The sequence below is a fragment of the Oreochromis aureus genome, linkage group 4 (genome assembly GCF_013358895.1).
Source record: "Oreochromis aureus strain Israel breed Guangdong linkage group 4, ZZ_aureus, whole genome shotgun sequence".
Lineage (NCBI taxonomy): Eukaryota > Metazoa > Chordata > Actinopteri > Cichliformes > Cichlidae > Oreochromis > Oreochromis aureus.
In genome coordinates, this window is record NC_052945.1 from 20,157,273 (window position 1) to 20,179,292 (window position 22,020).

At 39.6% G+C, this 22,020-nt stretch overlaps 1 protein-coding gene across 1 annotated transcript in view; it reads right to left on the minus strand.

Annotated features, from left to right (window-relative positions):
- The window catches only part of LOC116329202 (voltage-dependent T-type calcium channel subunit alpha-1I-like), a 91,390-nt gene extending 71,703 nt beyond the window's left edge, over nt 1-19,687 (minus strand). Inside the window, exons 1-3 of the mRNA XM_039611124.1 lie at nt 19,547-19,687; nt 9,511-9,644; nt 3,466-3,563 (exon numbers count right to left, since the gene is read on the minus strand). Of these exons, the coding sequence (XP_039467058.1) occupies nt 3,466-3,563; nt 9,511-9,644; nt 19,547-19,687 (373 nt within the window). The remainder of the gene's footprint in view (nt 1-3,465; nt 3,564-9,510; nt 9,645-19,546) is intronic.
- Between the last annotated feature and the right edge of the window lie 2,333 nt (nt 19,688-22,020).

Here is a 22,020-nt window from a genome sequence, read left to right on the forward strand (position 1 = left end):
GTCTTCCACATCTTTTTTCAAGGACACACTGTACACCATGCAGACATAGGCCAATGAGTAAAAAATGAAGCTACTGTCCAAAAAAAAAACGATGAAAGACCTTCAGAAAACCTGGAGAACTATTGTGAAAGGCCAAGAAAGTCTGGATCCTTGAAAAGAAAATATAAAGAAACGAGGGGTTGCTCAAAACTTTTGCACACTACTATATTTGATATTTGTTTGGTCGTCATGCATGGGCTACCAATTGGTGGAATGTGCTTCATTGATTTGAAGTCTAATGTGAAATGTCTCTAATCTTTCTAGGAACAGAAAGTGCATTTTCTATCTAAAGAGCACAGATGAAAGAATTTTTCTTGAATGCACATCTGTTTTCCTCCCCTGGCTAATTTGTCTCATCAACTGGTATTAAATGGAAAGTAGTAGTGTTGCTAGCGTATATGTGTCTCTGGTGGTGGCTGGAGGCGAGTCTAAATGTATTTGTTCCCCCGGGTCCTCGTCATTAGGCCACTTTTCCATTAGGCCTAATTGGGTGAAGAGAGGGAGAGATGGATGGAAGGCAGAACAAGAACGAGAACGAGACAGGGCCTGAGGGGGTGTTAAAAAAAGTGAGCGTTAAAGAAGAAGAAAAAAAGCAAATAGAAAAGAAAGAAAATATTCATGCAAACTAAAGAGAAATGCAGAATGGAAGAAACACAAACAAAAGTAACTAGAGAGAAAAGAAAAAGTCTTTTTCTAAGCCTCTCTATATATTTACTCCTTCCCTCTTTTTTTCTACCTGCCTCTATCTCTGTCCCCTCATGGCGACTCTGCCGGTTTTCCAGCTCCTGCTGTTCCCAAATAAAGATGGATGCCTCCCTTTGCGCCACAGAGGAAACACATTTAGAGCTACCTGCCTGTGCTATTCATTCAAGACCATGAGACTTCTCTTCTCTTCTCTTCTCTTCCATTTCCATACTGTCTGTTGTTTTTTTTCTCTGCTGCCATTCGATCTGACACTCCCTCTATCTCGCACCAATTTCATCAAAAAAAGTATAACACAAAAGCACACATTCTTACACACACATACACAACACACACAGGACTATTACCTGCCATTTTGTTACAAATTGATATGTGTGAGGGGTCAGGATGTGCTCATGCTCCCTGTGTACCTGTGGGCAAAGTAGCGATCCCAACAAAACAAGTAACAAATAGCTTTATCCCCATGCTTCCTCTCCTCTAATGGGGTCACAAATAGGGGACAGAATCAAGTTACTGCTTGCTCATTATGTGCAACTTACTGATAACCAGATAAATAACAATAGTATCCATTTCCAGCACACAGACAACTAAAGTATGAAAAAGTACAAACAAGAGAAATGAAGAGTGTGGTCATGCATGCATGCATAGCTACATATGCATTCATCTGCTGCATATCAGTAAAGCAATGCAGCAAGAGATTCATGATATGGCGCATAATCATCTCCTTAAAGGCATATTTGTTACAATCTGTGCATTTATCCATGGAACAACATATGCAGTCTGCTGCATATATCTTCTAACCATACTGCTGGAAGCATGATAAAGTGAGCATCTTCATGTTCTTTCTGCTGCTGAGTGTAAAATATTCTGCTTAGCCAGTTCTTCATTTGTGGCCCCACCTGTAAGACTGCTTCTCATCAGACCGTGTAGGGGAACTAATATTAATTCAAATGGGTACATAATAAATAACAGGAGAAGTGAATATATTAAAAAGAAAGAGCAAAACAGATATTTGACATGTTGTCTCATGGTTATCATATAAGCCTCTGGCTCTGCAAAGCCACATATCGACTATTTTCCATGCAAGCCCGAAGAACCACTGCTCACCTCTTTCTATCCTCTGTCTGCATCTTTCTTCCCCAGCTATTATGTCACAATTGTCATCTAGCTCTGAAATGTCCATTCTTAACTGTAATGGCATGAAGTTCAAAGTTCAAACTGAGCGTCACAACAGGGAAGAAAGGTCATTGTAGTGAGTTTGAACATCATATAGATGCCACATGGGGTGGTCTTAGTATTTGAAAAGCTGGTGATCTACTGGGATTTTCCCACATAGTCGTCTTGATGGTTTGCAGAGAATGTTTCAAAAAGGAGAAAAGAGAAAATATTCAGTGAGCAGCAGTTCTCTTGGGTAAAATGCCTTGTGGATGTCAGAGGTTAGAGGTGATTCGAGCTGACAGGAGGGCAACAGTAGCTCAAATAACCATTCATTACAAACCAAGCTAGAGCATCTGTGAATACACAGGATATTGGACATTGAAGCAGTTGGGCTACAGCAGCAGAAGACCACAACAGGTGACACTCCTGTCAGCTAAGATCAGGAGACGGAGGCTACATTTCACATGAGCTCATCAAAACTGGACAATAGAAGATTGGAAAAATCCTGCCTGGTCTGATGAGTCTCGATGTGTGCTTTGACATCCGGATGATAGGGTCAGAATTTGGTGTAAACAACATGAAAGCCTGGATCCATCCTGCCTTGTATCAAAGCTTCAGGCTGCTGCTGGTGGTGTCATGGTGTTGAAGATATTTTCCAGGCATACTTTGGGCCCCTGAGCCTACCTGACGTACTGCTGACTACATCCATCCCTTTATGTTCAGATTGTACTATATCTGTTTCCAGTGAAGAACATGCCATAAAGCTTAAATCATCTCAAAGTTACTGCACACAAATGGCCTCCACAGTTCCCAGATCTCAGTCTTAGAGCGCACTTTCAAAACATATAGGCTAATAAAACTAATAGTAATTGCTACTACAGTAAAGTTAGAAATGAGTCTGGTTCTCTTGATGAGTACTGAACACAAGTGCCTGACTACTTCAGTTCATTTTTATGACCTTTAAGGAATGATTTCCTATAATATCTTTTTTTTTCTTAAATACATAAAAAAATACATAACCCAAAATTAGCATTAGCTTGACCAATCACTCAAGTGCTGGAACAAAGTGATTGGACTGGTCTGAAATTGGCCCAGGCAGGCTAATTGCTCGCTTGCAATGATTAGGAGATGTCTGTCAGGGCTGCAGAACAAAGAAATCAATTGGAGTTAAAAAGTTTGGCCAAGCGCTGAGTTTTTGATGAGAGAAACAGGGTTATGGTCACACACCGATCAGTGAAGCAGCATTAATGGACGGTTTGTAAATCTGATAAAGCCGTGACTCACGGTTTGAACTGCCTGCATGATTAAGCATACGATAAATGTTTAATGATGCCCACAGGGAACAGGTGGCATGCGAATGCAGGAAAAAAGCAAAATATGTAATACATATACATGAATTTCCATGTTGATGCATTTGGACTCTATGTGAACTGACAGAAATACAGATCTACAAAGAGAAACTACAAGCAAAAGTATACCTCAAAGGCCACATGGAGACATGAAACATTAAACAGCAAAGAATTTGCCCAGAAACAAACACACACAAAATGTTAATGATGATCTCACTTGGCACTCTGTTAATGGCTTTGAGCGGCCGAAGAACCCTCACTGTCCGAATGGCTGACAGGTTGATGTTCTGCAGGTCCAGCGAGTACTCTACCATCCTGAATATACAGACAAAGAAGCAAAAATGAAAATAGAGATCAGTTAATCATTTAATCATGAACTGTCACTACCTTGATCGGTCACTGGTTCAGCCTAGGAGAAAAACATTAACATAGCCCCAGCTTCAACACAGATCTCTGTCCATGATTCAAAGCCACTGGTCTTTCTTTGATCTAGTCTCACTGGTGCCCTCCCTTAGCTCCATGAATCTCAGCTGTATGGGAAATTTACTGCACGTGGAGGTGCAACCCTCCAGAGAAAACGCGGGGTTGGGGTGGGAGTGTGGGGTATAAAGTGACAAAGCATCAAAAAGGGAGAATAACATGAAAGAGAGGTGAGGAAGAAGAAAAGAGCAGGGAAAAAAAGGGATTCATTCTATTCTAAGTGTTGCCTGCAGGATGTTGCGGCTCAGTCAGTGCCTGGCATCTGTTAGCAAGTCATTTCCACAGCATGGCTAAGCTGTTTGTGCCCCCAAACCCAAACCACTTTCATAGGAGAACGGTCACGGTATGAAAGCACTGTGTACGTCTGAATGTGCCATACACTACTACACGACTGTAATCACACAGAGTGAAGTGAATGTATGAAATTTACAGTATATGTGTAATAAATGACAGAATAAATACCACGGTGTGCATGTATATGCGAACAAACTGTGTGGATTGTGTAATACTTACGTGTGTTTGTCCAAGAGCGTGCGCAAAATTAATGTGCCTGGGGCTACGACAGTGTCGGGACAGCGTGATACCAACAACAGCGCATCCAACACAAGCTAATAACACCCAAAGCACATCCGCTGGCTTTGTAAAAAACAAGCCAAGCTCACTGTCTCTCACATAGATAGACTTATGAACCGTGTCATTTCCAATAATGTGAAACTTTATTGATCCCAAAGGGAAGCTCTCTCCATTTGCCCTTCAACAACAAGCACAGAGTCATCAGCCGAGGAGCACCCCAGCTCACACTTAAGTAGGATTACTTGTTGTACAAGGGGTTTAACTGCTGCGCAACCTACAGGGAGTCAACTCTAACCACTAGCAATTTATTCATATGATTGTGAAATATTTAAAAACTAGGATTGCAATTTTAGGTGAAATGCTTACTCGTGTTTTGTTTTAAACTTACTCCTAGAGTTGTGGGTTTTTTGTAGTTTTTGAGTCTTATACTGTAGCTGGACGAGACCATCATTGCAAGGGAGAATTTTCTCAGTCGAAAACAGGCCACAATGCCAAACCACAGAGAAGAGTGGAACAGTTTTAGGGGTGGGGCTAGTAGCTTTTCTACTAGTTTTAATGCAAAAAAGGATTTGATATGGGCTGCTGGGAGCCTGAACAAAGGGCTAAAATGACAAAAGCTAGCTTTAAAGCAATTAAAAAACACATGTCCGTCTCTTAGTTAGCTCAAGGACAAATACTAAATGTAAATGCGTTGATTGTATAGCTTATAGGCTGAGCGATACACTATTAGACAGACACAGCCTACCCAAAACACATATAATTGCTTAGATAAGTGCAGATATTGCAGCTTTGTTAGCGATCCAATTACATCCTGATCACACACAGAGCAACAAAGAAATTAAAAACGAGAACAGAAGATCATTAATGTGCTTGCATGTGTGTGGGTCTTTAGACATGTACGTCTTTGTGTGTGTGTGTGCATGCATTGTGTATGCATTCTATCTATAGAAGTGTCTCTTTCTGTGCACATCAATCAGGCCGATGTGTTTGGGAGGGTAATTAGTGGACTGCCGCAAGCAACCTTTTTATTATTGCTTTTCTGCTCGTGATACCTTCATCTCATTCATGCTTTTATGTAACCACACTGTGTGCGTGTGTCTGTGTGAACGTGCCTTTCTATATCAGTGTAAAATGTAAAATGTAGAGCTTCAGCGGAAACCTAGGGTGGGCCTAGTGTCAGAGATCAGGCGCACTTTTAGTATAAAGGATGATGAAACACTAGAAACAATCTAGATGTCAAATATGTCGTGACTTGAAAGCAAAGTTAGCAATTAGCCACAATCATAAAACACAAAAGTTTAAGTTCTGCATTGGGAAATATGCGTTTTGGCATCATTTATATATGAAACACAAAAAGAGATTGCTCAGCTGTGATGATCTCCTTGTAAAATAATGAAAACTGAACAACAGCTGCAGCGCTTTCTTGTTTTTGTCTCGTGTAATTGTGAATTTCAGCTGAGCTTCATAAAGGATGTTAAGCCAATTTCTTACTATATATATCCAAATAGATTTATCTTTATAGTGTCATCCAAGGTGACAAAGCTTTTTAGACCTAGTCTCTCATTTTCATGAAAAGGTCCTAAAGGATCAAACCTACTCTGTAACTCATCACGTTACAGGCTGTAAAGTGATGAGTGGGCTCTACTGATGACCTCCGAGTCTTGGCATAGCACATCTTACTTGCATAAGCAGAAACACAAAGGTCAGAAACCTGAAGTGTAGACCACAATGTCACCACCTTATGGCATAAACATTGACTATCTGTCTTAAACATAGCAATCTTCCCCATTAAAGGGAGCCCTCAGAACCAAAGTGCCATTATAAACTATTGAAGTGCAGTTTCCTTTTCAGCGTTGGTGCAAACATAGAGTAAATGTTTCCACAAGTTACAGCTGAGTCTCTTTAATAATCCTTTCTGGATGAGGAAAACCTGTCTCATCATGTGTTTTGTAGGTTCTTAGTCATGCAATTCATGGTAGTCTTGAGAGCTTGAAAATGTTTCAGGTTATTACCTGGGAGACTTCTTCAAGAGTCTCCCAGGTAATAAATCCTTAATGGGGGTTCTTCATTTTGGAGGTCCTTCAGGTGATTCTGGGTCTTTAACCCACTATTGATCATACGAGTCATCACATGAACCACAGTGCATCATCCAGTTGCCTTCTTTTTTAGTTTTCAAGACTGGTCTCATCATAATTGGCATCAGCTTCAGTCAAGACTAAGGTTGCCAAAAACTGATACTCAGATATTAATCAATATTAAAACTAATACTGAATGAAAATACCCATTTGCAACCATATTGATGCAAACAGTGCGATCAGAGCTCATACCCTCACTAACAGCTGAAGTAGTTAACGTTATAAACATTAACTACTTCAACACTACTTATAACTACTTATAACACTGGAACAACACTTTAGGAGGAATACAAAGAGGTTAGTGAAGCTCCCGCTTCAACAACATTGAAATATCGAACAGTTATAAATGTTAACTCAGCCAGCAAACGCATTAACAGTAGCCGTTTAACTATTAGCAATTATCGATAGCCACATTTGCCATCTGTTTTCGTTAATGTAGCGATTAGCAGGCTGTTAGAAAAAAGATGAATAATTATTGCCGGCTGAACGGGTCATGGATCGAATGTTGAGCTGTGGCAGAGCGGATTATGGACACATGGTGAACTGCCTGTAAAGAGCAGCAGCGAACTAGAGTTAAACTGAGCAGAGAGTCCAGAGTGTGGAGAACTAATCTGAGCAAATAAAGAGTGAAATTCGGAGTAGAGCAGCCGAATCAGTTTGAAATTTTTGTATTGTGAAAATACAAGAGCACCTAAAGAGCTGTGCCTAGTCAAGGCACAGCTCTTTAGCATACTCCATATACTAGCATCATTCATTTTTCCACGATTTCTTTGACCTGTTAAATTTTTCAGCTTTTTCCTTGGCATCCATTCATCTGTCCATCCATTTTCTTCCACTTATCCAATTCAGAGTCACGGGGGAGGGGCTGGAACCTGTTACAGCTGTCATGCAGTGAAAGAGGAGGTACACCCTGGACAGGTTGCCAGTATGCTGGCATCCTTGGTATACATTTGAAAAAGATACAGAAGTCAAAGCTGACTTTGAGTAAAAAGGGTCACACTTCTTTGCTGAATCATGAATTTCAGTAATATTGGCACAAAGATATGGAATTTGCATGCTGTCACTGCAGATTCCACACAAAGTGGGAAAGAAATTAATGTCAGTGCAGTGGAAATGAAAAAAACAAAGAAACATTATTTTCTGTGTGGTGGTGTTAAAGACAGAAAGGGAAACCCACTCTGGACAAAAGAAAGGAGTGTATGGGGGCCGAAGGGTGGATGTTCAACTGAGCATGTCAAGAAGAAAGAAGGAGCAGCAAGGTGAGTCAAAAAGAGACAAAAAAGAGGTGTTGCCCGTAGGTAACAGGCATGGAGCTCGTAGCAGAATGTTGACTGTGATTTGGCCCAGAAAAGCTGGCACTGCCCTCTGCAATTAGCCTAGACGCTAATCTACTGGGTGCTGCCAAGAGGCAAACGAAGACCGAGGTGTTCGCACAAATGCATACACAAACACAGGCGCACACACGCAGATTAAACACAGCAAAGGCATAAGCTGACAGACTGTAATCTGTGTGGGTAATTCTGTGCCATAAACGCGCACATAGACTCGCGCGAGCTGTGTTTGAGCATCCGCTGAGGATAAACTGATTCAGCTCAAATGAAGATGAATGTCCCTGCACCGACCCTGGAAAGTCTGTAGCTTTATCGTTGTTTGTGCGCCATTATACCAGCCACTCCTCCCATCCATCTCCCTCTCCTTCACATAGTCGTCACTTCGGAGGACATTACATTTCCTTATGCTCATTTTCTGGAGACTTTTTAAACCAAGTCTACATACTAAAAAGCTTTATGTGTTTATGGTATGAGGGCTTCATTTTTTCCCCCTCAGAATAGAGTTGAATCCCCCAGATGTGAGCATCTCCTCACCCCCGCACACCCCCCAGGACCAAAACAAACACAAACACACCACACACGCATACAGAGGGACTTTATCACCTGTCAGTCTGAGCCTCGCATTTCACTTGGGTTAAAGCAGGTGTTTGAGCAGGTGTGTTTACTTTGGTTTTGTGCACATGCATCCATCTAGCACATCTGCCTTGTATTTTTCTCACGCATTAAAAGCATGTGTGATGAAAACTTTGCAAGAACAAGTTAAACCTGTAATATATGAATATATGACCACAGACATGCATGTTGTTGCCGACATGTAAGTGTTAAATGTTCTTAAATTGATTTGCTGTTTTTTTATAACTGTGCCAAGCTACATTTTTGATCAATATCTGGTGAACACCCAATACTTTACTGTGTAGTATCTCGGTCTGTGATACTGTAGTGTCTGTGGCAGAATATCAGGGACTCTTAATACCATAAGTTTGATTTAACTATTTATCTTTTTTTAAATTCTCTGAAATTAACATGTAAGTGCTGATGGCTTAAGAAGAGCTGATGTCTCACTCTGCTGGAGCTGCTGAAAAATACAGAAACATTTGAAACGGCCGCACAATCAGAGCAAACTGGATGGCTGTGATTGCATAGCGGTTTTGCCGCTTCGTTCACGCCACACAGTGACTTTTTCTGGCCGAGCGTTGTGTCAAAGCCTGTTTTCCAAGCAGTTTTTAAAGACACATTGACAACAGCAAAGCTTTTCAGTGGCCTGCCATCACGTTTGGTCAGTGGCAGGTAAAAGTGCAAAGCTGCTACCTGAAGGTTTTCTACACCGACCTTTGCTTGTTTCAGAACACAAGAGTCACTCAGAGCTGTGCCACATCCACTGTTACAGTTTTGTGTGTAAAGCAATAAAACATTTATTTGTAAAATGAGATTGCTGTCTATTTGTCTATTTGTACTAACATTAGTTTAGCATCTTTATCCATACACCTTTTGGCTGCTGTATGCTGAGTATGCAGAGTTCCTCTTTTTATGAATCATTGGTATACTGTATATTGTCTAGTGCAGTATTAAAATGGTTAATTTTATGCCTTTATTTTTTAAAGAATATTTTAGACTGTTTATCCTTATTTTCTGACAGGACAGTAGACAGGGAGCCTTTCAACATATGGGTTACCTGCTCAGACCAGTCATCGATATTAGAAGCCTACTGTATGAATGAATGCTTGCATAATGATTTTTGCTTACCCTGCCATGACTATGAAGAAGTCCAGTCTGTTCCAGGTGTCGCCCAGGTAACAGCGACGGCCAAAGATCCCCAGAGCCACCATCTTTACCACCATCTCCAAGGCGAAGAAGATGTAGATGAATGCATCAAAGGCCTGTGAGCAACGGGAGGGAGATAAACACAAAGGAAAATGAGCTGAAGATAGAAAAAAATAAAAGCTTTTATATATTTTACTTGAAACACATGGGCCAGACATCTGTTTTATCTGGTGTGTTCGAGAGATTAGTAGGCTCAAGCTGTTGATAAAGCTCCCCCTTCATTTTTTTCAACTTTGATTTTCAGTATTGGAAGAACAGTCATTCTCTAATAGAAAAATTGTCTGAACTTTAAAAGGTGGTTGCTTTTAATTGTTAATGGTGCGATTTGGGAAAAAATCACTGATAGTACTATGAAAACTGAAAGATTAAAACGAAATGGTACACGTGCCCTGAAGCAAGCTTCAAGCAGTTCCTTAGTTCAGCCCTGTATCTATTCAAACACTTTAAACCAATGCATGACCTTTTATTCTCAACAGCAATTTTAACACTCTAAATACGGCACGCCACAGCTGATGTCAAATGAGTTTGTTTCCTAACACACCAATCACTCACAAACAAAATAATATTCAAGACTGATGTGTTCTGATCTATTTGTGTGTGTGTGTGTCTGTACTACCATGTGGCTGCTGATGAAGCCAAGTTTGCTGGACTGTAAAAAGGCTTAAGAGCTAAATGTGTGTATGCACTGCGAACATAGTCCGTACTACCATAATAGAGCATCACACAAAACACACAGTGCTTTGTTTGAACCTGCCTACTCTATAATACTTAAATCACAAAAGAAGTAGGAAGTGATCAGGAATAAGAAAGAGGAAGATCCAGGTCAAACCTCAGAGAAAACAAAGATGAAGAGCGAAAACATGGTGAGAGATAACCAGAACGATAGAGACAGATAAGAGCACATTTCTGCCATGTCCTGATTACATTATTATACACAGATCGCTAGCTAAACCACCTATTGTATTTTGGTAACAATCTTTCCCACTGCCTTGCCGAAGGCTCTATGACTGTGCTTCCTGCCAAGTCACATATTCCTACACTATATAACTCAAGCTGCTACATCTTCACATGGAGATTACAGGACCGAGACCAAGAAATTCAAATGAAGTCATGCCTGCTAATTAAAAATCCCTGAATATAATTTGACTTAGTTCAAAAACTGTGAGGAAAAACACAAAAATTTGGTGGAACGATTAAACAACTCTGTAGTCACTAAATATGAGAGCAATGAGCAGACAAATAGAATTATAAATGGTGTAAAGATACATTAAAGATACAGTACCTGACGACTTTCAGCAACCAAGACATTTTATATAGAAATAACAGGATAGTTTACCAAAGGAAACTCTAAGATTATTACCTTCCCCAAGTTTTGGGAAGACATAAAATGGATTCAGTGGTAGAAACAACATTCTTTTCCACTCAGTAATGATGAACAATTGCAAGATGGTGTTTGCAGCTATAGACCAAATAGAATGAGACAAATGGTGTGTGAAATTTTGAGGATTTATTCATGCTGCAGCACTGGCAGAAGCCTGGGATGTTGTTTTTGTCTCCATCTAGAAATAGCAAGAGTCAAGAGATTGGATTCAGAAACAGTAATCTATTCTCTGGTTGGGCATTGTCTGTATTGTTTGTTATTCTCAAAGATCAAAATCTGTAAAAGCAGGGACAGAGGTGAGCTGGTACAAATTTATGCGCTGAAAATTTATAAATCTCTGCTTTTGGGTATGCAAGGATGGTTTTGTGTGTAAATATACGGGCACGACTTTGCCTTGTAATGCATCGGAAACCAACATGTGTGTTCCATCGCTGCTCATTCAAACACATACAGAGTGATACACACACCAGCTCATATACAGCTAGTATACAGAGCTGGCAGCTTTCAATGGGAAAGATGAGAAAATCAGGCTCACATGCTGTTTAAATGATGTTTTGATAAATAATGCAGCCTGCACGCTTCACATGTAATCCGACATTGGCTGCACCAGTTGAATCCCTGTCGTGCTCTGCTCTGAGTGAAAGGGGAATGAATTCATCATCGTTATTTGTCACTATCGCCAGCTTCCTCTTCAGTCAACCTATCAGGTTTCATCATCAACATGATTTGTATAGAGGTTGAGGCTGTCTTGTGATGGGCCCTTTCATGATTTGAAATAGGAGCTGGTGTGGAAGCTACTTTATATGCTGTCATTGTACCACTTATTTGGCAAGAGGAAAGGACATGGTAAGTAGGTTGTAAGGATTGTGATGTTGGACCATTTAAAAATAAAATTATGTTGTGTGTGTGTCTTACTCTACTTGTGACTGACAAAATTAATCAGTGTATAAAACCAAAGGCACCACAGGGACAAATACTCACTTAACAAAATAGGGCAGGAAAGGGAATACCAGACACAGTGATTTATAAAGTGTACGTGTGTTTTCTGAACATCTGAAGCGCTACTGAAAACTATAACAGGTGCAGAGTTGAAGATATAATGAATCGAAATCCATGTACCATCCAAATCAATTGATGAAAAGAAAATAACTTTTTTCATGAGAAATAATTGCAAATACAGACCAGAGTTTTTGGATTTGATTTTAAACACTGACTGAAGCTCCTGAGTGGGAGTCCTTTGACTTGTGTTGCTTAAGAGGAAATATCTATTAAACAGTTATAAAGAGTTTTTACTAGTGCTGTCAGCGTTAATCTTGCTAAAATGATGTTAACGCCATAAAAGCAAAACGCGGCAAACCTCCGTTAGCTAGTTAACGTGGATAACCCCGTGCAGGGTGCTGAACGGCGCTAACGCGTTAACGAGCTAACCGTGCTAATGCGTTGACACCGTGCAGTCTTCGCACGGGGGAGCCGCGTTAACTCGCTAATGGAGGTTTGCTGTGTTAATGCGGTTTTGGCGTTAACGTCATTTTAACGAGATTAACGCTGACAGCACTAGTTTTTACTTTTTTTTTTTTACCTGCCTAACCCGGTCGTGTTTATTCGTATTATTTTAGGGGCATTCATTTTTTCAAGATTATCACCCTACATCCAACTGCCAAGTATCCTATGATTTTAGAATCTGAAACAAACTCTTAACTGAAGCAATACCTGCCAGACAACAATTTTAAAACTCAATAGATTTGTTCATAGAACCAAAACTACAGCTATTTTGGCAAAAAATTATGTTCTTAATGACTCAGACAGGATGCAGGATTGTGGTGTTTTGTTCATTTGAATCTGTTGGCCAGTTGCTTTATGGTCAATCAGTGATACTAGTTTAGGCAACAGGGTGGATTAGGAGCTATGTTTTAGACAGAACACAGCATGTTTATACAGCTGGATGTAAGCCTAGTTTGTAAAGGAGTCCTCTAAGGCTCAGTTTTAGACCCCGTTTCATTAGCTCATTATGGACTTCAGGAGAGAGAAAAGAGACACCCATGCCCCCATCTACATAAATGGCACAGCTGTTGAACGGGTCTCCAGTTTCAAGTTCTTGGGGACCCACCTCTCTTAGAATCTGTCCTGGTCAACTAAGACCTCCAGCCTGGTGAAGAACTGAAGAACCACGTGTCTACTGACATACTGGGTAACTTCTACCACTGTGTGATAGAGAGCATCCTGACCAACTGTGTCACAGCCTGGTATGGGAATTGCTCTGTTGCTGACCACAAAGCACTGCAGCGGGTGGTGAAAACCGCCCAACGCATCACAGGGACTCCATTTCCTGCCATTGAGGGTGTCCACAAGAAGAGATGTCTACGCCGAGCACACATCATTATCAGGGACACCTCTCATCCTGCCAATAAACTGTTCCAGCTCCTCCCCTCCGGAAGACGCTACAGGACACCACAGACTAAAACCAGCAGGTTTAGGATCAGCTTCTTCCCCACAGCTGTCACCCGACATAGCACATCTGTATATCTGCCCGTGTGTATAGCAATATAGAACATCTGCTATACAGATCATCTGTATATCCGTATATCTCTACATATGTATACAGTAGTACATATGTACATTTGTCTCTACTTCATCTGTATATTTGCGCTCTACTTAACTGATCTTTATATAATCTGCTCTTTTTGCACTAACTCTTTGCACTTCTGATTAGATGCAAACTCTATTTCCTTACCCTGTATTTATACATGTGTGTAATGGCAACAAAGTTGAATCCTAATCCTAATTCTAATTTGCAGTTTCATATTATTAATAACTTTGGGAACAGTATGTTTAAAGCTAAAGTACACTTTTTATGCAGATGACACCATATATTGCCTAGTAGGCTCTCCTCTGAGCCAGGCTGTTAAGAAGCTTCAAACTGCCGTTCAGCAACTGCAGGCATCATTGAATGGTGTAAAGCAGGTTGTTAATGCTAACAAAACCAAATATCAGATCATGTTGTAACCTAGGGGGAAACTTTTGAAAGAATTCAAAGAGTATTGTTCTGCATATGTTTGGGTATGGATGGATGATAGACTTTCATTTAACGTTGAAACTGAGCATTTAGTGAAAAAGCTGAAGGCTCGACTGGGTTGTTATTGTCAAAATACAGTCCGTCTTAATTTATCAGTTAGGGAATCAAGCGTACATACTGCATTCTTAAATGTTTTTAATAATTGTTATAAAATGTACATGCTCTACACTTCTTTATCTTTACTCTATCACAGTGCTTCACATTTCATATCAAATTAGTTGTCCAGTACACTTCACTTCACTGTGCACTTTATAATCTGGATTCTTGGCTTTATTAAGCCTTAGGAGGCAAATGCACTGGTATATTTTGATGTACAAACCAATAGTGGGTAAATGCTCTTGTTATCTGTGTAAACAGCCAACACCTTCAAGCAGCTTGTATGATTTGCACTCTTTTAGATGGCGCCGTTGTGGGGATCCCTGGATTTTGTTTCTGAGGTTGGTATTTTGCACCTTGGTCATGGAATAACCTTCAGTGCACATTAAAGCTGAATGCTTTTGTCTCTCCAGGAGAGTTCAGAGCTTTTATGAAGACTTCTGTAACCGAAGAGTGCAATTACTATTCAGAAGATGTTATATTTGGTTTTATAATTTATAATTTTTTAATGGCTTGCCTTCTTGGCCAGGTCTCCCTCAAAAAAAAAAAAAAAAATCTTGGAGGGCAGAAAGGAGATGGAAGAAGACAAATCTTCAGGTACACTATCAAGAAACGAAATGAAAGAATTGAATGATTTAATGGTTGATTTCAATGAATGGGTTAAGACTGCAAAGGGCACTTATTTCTCTACTTCAGTACTAATAAGCATAGCCTGAGAGCTGTCTTTTAACACAGCAGACTGCCTTTTTAAATCCTGTAATTTCTCCAGTTTCTGAGCTTTTTAAAGGAAGAAAATTGGCATCAAATCCAAAACAGTAGCTTCAGATTCTTTTATTGATGTCCAGTAACTTAGTCATAATTTTATCTTCTTCTATGCCAGTCTCTTTGGATGAGCTTTTAAGTACTGTGTCACAACTGAAACACTCATCAAGCAGAAATGATACCTCCAAAATGTCTGTGTGAAGTCTTGGATATCACTGCCCCTTGGTTGCTTTCAGTAATTAACAGCTCTCTGTCCTCTGGCTGTATCCCAGTATATTTAAATACAGCCTGTGGGCAACCACTCATCAAACAAATCTGGCCTCACTCTTTCTGATTACAAGTACAGCTCAGTGTCAGAGTTACCTTTTATACGAAAACTTTTAGAGAAGACTGTCTGGCTAAAACTTCTTGAAGGATTACATCAGAACATTTTTGAAGTCCTGACATTGTGCTTATTAAGGTGACAAACTTATGTCTTAGGAACTGCTGATACTGATGGATATTCTGTTCTTGTGCTACTTGATTTAGGTGCAACATTTGATACCGTAGACCAGTGGTGTCAAGTTCCAGTCCTCTAGGGCCGATGTCCTGAAACGTTTAAATGTATCCCTGCTGCAACACACTTGAATAATGGCAAAACTCTATAGAACTTGACTTCATGCTGAGGTGGCAACCCCTAACTCTAGTCAAGTACATTTATATAAATGTAAGTAAATGTAAGTGTTTAGAAAAACTTCTAAAAGTACTTTTATTGCACCATGTTCATTCACCCATGAGGTGCTGTAACATGAATCAAATGGCTAAATTGCTACCTCAGCATGGAGTCACGTTCTATAGTGTCTTGCTAATGACCTACTAATTTTATTCAGGTGTGCTGCAGCAGGGATACATGTAAAGGTTTCAGGACACTGGCCATCGAGGACTGGAGTTTGACACCTGTGCTGTAGACCACCGACAGGCTGCAGCACTGGGTTGGAGCTCCGCAGTGGTTTACGTCACATCTGACCAACTGAAAATGTTTTGTTTCCATCGGTGACCAAAGCTCTCCTTATGCAGAACTAAACTGTGGAGTCCTTCCAGGGTCTATACTGGGACCTTTCCTACTTTGATTAAATATGGTACCTTTGGGCCTTATTATATATTAAATAACATTTCATGTATAAATAATATTTCTTTTCACTCTCCCTGTAAAATCCTAATTTTCAAACTTAAACACTGTCTAACTGATATTAAGTAATACATGTGTGCAATTAAAAAAAAAAATAACTCAGAAAAAAACTGAGATTTCAATTATTGCTTTGGACATGCTGCATCAAAGCATCAAGTACTTCCTTTGTCCTTGGCCTGTCATTATGAAATCAGCTACCAGAATCCTGGGCATGCTATTTGACTCTAATCTCACCTTTCAGAAACATAAACAAGGTCACCCAGTCCTCACACTACCAAGAAAAAGAAGCACACAGGGAGAGGACAGAATACATACTACGGGAGAGAGAAAACATATAATCAAAACATCTCATTTTTAAGTTTTACTCATTTGCCTCTCAGTGGTTTGGTCAACTGTTACCATCTCCTAGTCCACTTTGCAAAGATGAAGTTGAAACAAAACATAAATAAGACATTGTTGTATTCAGTACTCAGTAAAAGACAATGCATTTATACCTTTAACCAGACACATCATTGAGTTGTGTTGTCCTTCAGTTCTCCACGAACTGGAGTCACACATCATTCTAATTCTAATTAATTTTAGAATGAATAATTACAGAGGCATGGTATTTGAGACCTGATATCTTTTCATAGCACAGAGTTATTATTGGATATTGACTCCGGACCACATTTTACCAAGCATTTCAACCTCTGAGGTCAAGGGCATTTTCTTATTATATATCACAATTTAACCCCTACAGATGTCCAAATCGATTTTTATACTGTTTGTGGCCCTCTTTTATTTTTCCTCCAGGAAGTAAGGCAGGCTTGCTGTATTCTCAGAGACTCAGAGAAGTATGTGAGGGCCACTCTTAACTATCTAAGCCCTGTCAGCAAAATCCCTCCTGTTACCATTAGCAACCACCAGAATAGGACCCCTCACACTACCTGGGGAGAAAATATGCTTGTTAGAGAGACAAAAGATGCAGAGAGAGAGAAGGAGTTTGTAGGAAGGGGGAATGGGAACATAGGGAGGGGTAAAGATGACATCAGGGTGGAGGATGAGAACAGGAAAAGTGGAGAGCGAAGCAGAAAGATGTGTTGCACAGCCTCAAAACAATACTAAATAAATATTTATTTTAAATCTCTGCACAATGAAAGGAAAATCCGATGAGATAAATAAACCTATTACAGTTTGGTCTGGAGGGCTTTATTTGATGTCATAATCCACCCTAATGTGCTGTAGGCAAGTGAGATATGGTGAAACAACAAGCCAAAACATAAGAACAGACAAACAAGCGACAGAAAGCTCATGTGCAGGTTACTGTAGAAAGATTTTCAGTGTCAGTGGCCATTAAAAAATCGGCAAGCGAAAGCACGCGAGGCAGAATCAGGTTGTCCTTGTCGCACCTGAAATTGAGCCTGCCAAATTTACTTCAGTGCAAAGCAATTACAATCCCAGAGGAACATAGTGAGTCTTCAGCCAGCTGGCAAATCACCCATCACTCATCAGTAACACATCACACAGCGCAACATGGCTTACAAAAACAATGGGAACCTATTTGAAAAGCACACAGTACTGATTCTGTGATCTGACGTCAACCTGTGAGTAACTTATTTGTTAGTGATGATCTAGCACAGCATCAGGGAAGTACATGAGCAAAAAATCAGATTTTGCCTAGTAACATGCACTGCACTGTATTTTTATCAGTTATGGGGCCTACATGTGACCTTCTGTAGTCAGCTTATAAATAAGTCAATATAGAACAATGTTTCTCACTTAAACCATATACCCAGTGACAAAGTTGTCAAAGGGATCCTCACTTCTCACCTTTGGTGTCAAGATGGCTACTTTCCAGATAAAAACTAATCCTCCCAATTCGAGGGAGAGGCCATGCTGTGACACAGTAATCACTTTAACAGCCTGGTCACAGAACCACATGATGACCCTTTAGATAATATTGGTGTGGATGGAAAAAGAAAGATGGCACAAAGGAAAGAAAACATTTTAGCATTCTTTCTAACAGAGACTGAAATTTAATTTCCAAGAACAAAAAAATCAGAAATCAAACAAATATTAATGTTGTTCTTTTTCTCTCTTTTTTTTTTTACGTCAGCACAAACTTACCCTTTCCATGTTTGGATCATCTGCCTCCGTCTCACTCCTCTGTCACACTGTCCATTAATCTTTTCTGTGGTCTTTCCCTTTTCCTCCTGCCTCACAGCTCCATCTCCAACTTCCTTTTTCCGATATATCAGCTATCCCACCTCTGCACATCCAACCCATCTCAGCTTGCCTCTCTAACATTGTCTCCAAACTGCTCGACCCGAGCTTCAACTCTCATAAGTATAAAAACTAAGCTTATTTCTCTTTGAACAGGAAATTCTGACTTTGTTACAGAGTTGTTACATACTTTTCAAACTATATCTTCATATGGAGACAAGGGGTTTAATCTACAGTACAACACAATAACATCAACACTGCATAACAAAGTATAAAACACTGCTGGGCTATGTTATAAGGAGCAAAAGAGCCTAAGTCTAATGTTCCTATAAGAGGGTGTAGAGTCTAATCAGCTCAGTGTCCAAACAGCAAAGCAACACTAGCACATCCTTACATTGATAAACATGTCTACTCATGGGTTAGATGATTTATCCCATAATAAGCCATCACTGAAAACCAATTTTAGAGATTTTTCCTTTTGGTACCAGTGAAAGATCTTTTTCTGTCTTAGTCCATTTTTACCTTGCTCAGCTTTTATACTTGCATGCCTGCTTTCTTTTCTTATTTACCTTATGTTTAAATTTTATTTTGCTATGTTTTATTACATTGTAATGTTGCTACTGTTCTGTGCTAGTGTAAGTTAACATTTAGGGTCTTAAATAAAATGAAAAATAAAATGTATTATTATTATCATTATTATTATTATCATTATTATTATTATTATTATCCTCTAGGACAGCTTCAACAAGCATTTCACTTTCACACTCTACTGCATCAAAACTCTGTTTCTTTTGCCACCTGTTATTTCTTTTAGTGTGCACTGTTTATTAGAGTGTAGTAATATTATTGTGACTCAATTCTTTTGCTGTTTTTGTGTATTTTCTGCTTAATAATTCTGATTAACAACATATTTTTCCAAACTAAGCTAATTTCCCTACTTGAGCATGTACAATTTAAACAGCTGGCACTTTTCTCCCCATATGTATTCTGGAATTCTTGAACTGACAAATTCACATGTGGCTCCACAGCACTATTTTTAAACAAACTGAATCCCATTTCCCTGCTCGGAGAGTAGGAGAAAATACAAACATTACAGAAGGGAAAAAAAATCAACAAAAAAAACTGTCTGTAGTGTGCATGAATCACAGCTTGAGGAATAGCAACAGGAAGCGATACATGAGCTGCTTTGAATTTGTCGCAAATAATTGAAAATTTAGTTCCATCTCATCCTCAGTGCACACACATGTGCACACATAAACACAGCAGGCCAGCTTACCTGTAGTATCTGGCAGCGGTCCGAGGTGCAATCGATGTTCTCACAGGGCTGGTACATGCCCAGTGTCACACAGTTGAGCAGGATCACCATGATGCTAATCCTCTCGAACCACGTATTAACAAGACTGGGGTTAAGGAGCATTGCAGCTGAGGAGAAATACACACCTATACACACACTTAGGCCTTAATGGATGTTTCAAACAGGGCTGCCGGTATTAAAGAAATTTAAAAAAAGGAAAAGAAGAGACAAATATACGACACGCATCAGTTTCTCAAAACGAATGTGTTTAAAGAACCCTTAAACACCGCAAAGAAATAATAACTTCATTGCAGTTGTTCCTTATAGCTGAATCATTTGCATTATTCAGCATGATTATTGGAAAAGTATTGTCAGTCATCTATCTCAGCCTGTCATCTTGAAATTACACTGTAACACAGTCCTGCACTATTTTCACTTTTCTGTGAACATATAATGTAATACAGTATGCATGTTTACCATTATTCAGCAAGGTATGCATAAAAACTAGGAAATAAATAATCACATAAACATTTTTTTTCACAGGTTACTGACTCACTCACAGCAGCTGACTCATTCACTGCATATATGCAACACATCAGAAGTGAAGGCATCGTTCCGTTGGGGTAATTTATCAATGAAAATGAAGATAAAAATACATTTTTCCAGCCAAGCTACTGCTGCAGTTTGATTGTATGAGTCTTAAGATGTATGACGGAGTGAATATGTTTATTATTGCCTGAGTCTGTCAAGGCACAGGACACCTTTTTTTTATATATATATATTGAAAATGATGACTCACACAACAGTATCTAAAAAAACAACTTCAAAACAGTGCCAATACAATTACGACGGTAAATTACTGTTTTGCAAGTAAAGATAGTAATGTGTTTCCAGTGCCGCCTGGCAGCACGCTATTTAACCTCAGTCTCCCTCTATATTGTTTCCTGTTTCTTCTCATTTTAAAAAGCCAGTTTTTCACCCTGCGGGGTGCTTCGCACTGCTGGTTTCACCTGCTTTTCCAGACAGCGTGCACATGCAGTAAGAGGACAAACCATCTTTACACATTAATATAATTACTTCATGCATGTGATGAATAAAAATGAGCTCCACACAGTATGCATATGTTAGGGGGGGGGGAGTATGTACTGTATGTGTGTTTTAATCACTGTAATGCAATTTTAAAAGTCTTTCCCAGCTTTTCCCTTCTTCTAATATCTTAAGCCGTCAGCTTATGTTCCTTTAGTTGTGTTGCTCGATCCTCTTAAGTCTTTATTTTCTGTCTTCTCTTCTGTATTTGTTCCCTTCACAAAATGAGCTTAAAATCTTTTGTTCTTATAAACCTTGATGCTGACTGAACTTACTTTCTTTGGTACTAAGATGTAACAGTGTGTCTGTGTGTGGTATTGCTAGAGCCCAGTTACCCATGTACAGGAAGTCTGGACCAGATCTCTTTTTAAAGGGTCAGAATTTCTGGTCTTATGAATAATAGGCTATGCAGAAACTTACTTAGACTGAGACTCGCTTAGCTCTGCCTACGTCTGGATGCCAACCTCAGTATCCTCTGCTGATGCAACTAACTAGCAACTCTAATAGTTCAATCAGCAGCCACGCCTCTCCTCCTTATGATCACTGCTCTTGTTAAAATGGCTAGGTTGTACTTTCAAAGCCAGGAAAATAGGCCCCAGGAATCTGTTTTATGGGCTAGAACAACCTGTAAAAACCATTAAAATCTGTAATACTCATACACAAGTTTTGTCTTTACTGTTAAACAAAGACTCAAGAAGGGAGGGTGCACAAGTTTAGACTTTAAATGCAGATAGGAGCTTTTATTTAAGGAACTTAGCAGCTCAGTCAGGTAATATGAATCATAGTTAAATCACTTAAATCATTATTATTACCTAACTAATCAACTCTGTGCTGAATGAGGGTTTCTAATACCACTCTTGAGAAGAGTGGGACAGAGAAGAGGAAGTAGACCCTTGCCAATAATGCAATTCTCTCCCAGCCGGACTTGACAAAGTCCAAATATGGAAGCAGTGACTCGGTATAGTCCACCAACTTCCTCAGGGCATCAATCCAACACAGCAAAATGAGCAGAGAAAAGAGAGAATTGTAAATCCAATTTTTAGATCCTAGTTGCTTGGTCATGGTTAATCCTCCGGTACTCCTTATTTTAAAATCTGCAAAACTTGTCTTTTAGATAAGCCATCTTCTCATGGTGAGGTCCAGAGAACCCACACTTTTATTTTTTAATTACACGGAACATCACTTTTTATCAAATTTATGCTTCCTCTCTCCACTTCTGCTGCGATCACTCTTGACATGAGTCCAGAGGTGCCACGTTTACTTCTTATTTTTTCCCACGCACAGAAAGTCCTCCTGTTAGTGACATCATTGCACTTCTCAGCACAGTGATTATACTTTAACCAACTCACACAGGGCTAGATATAAACTCC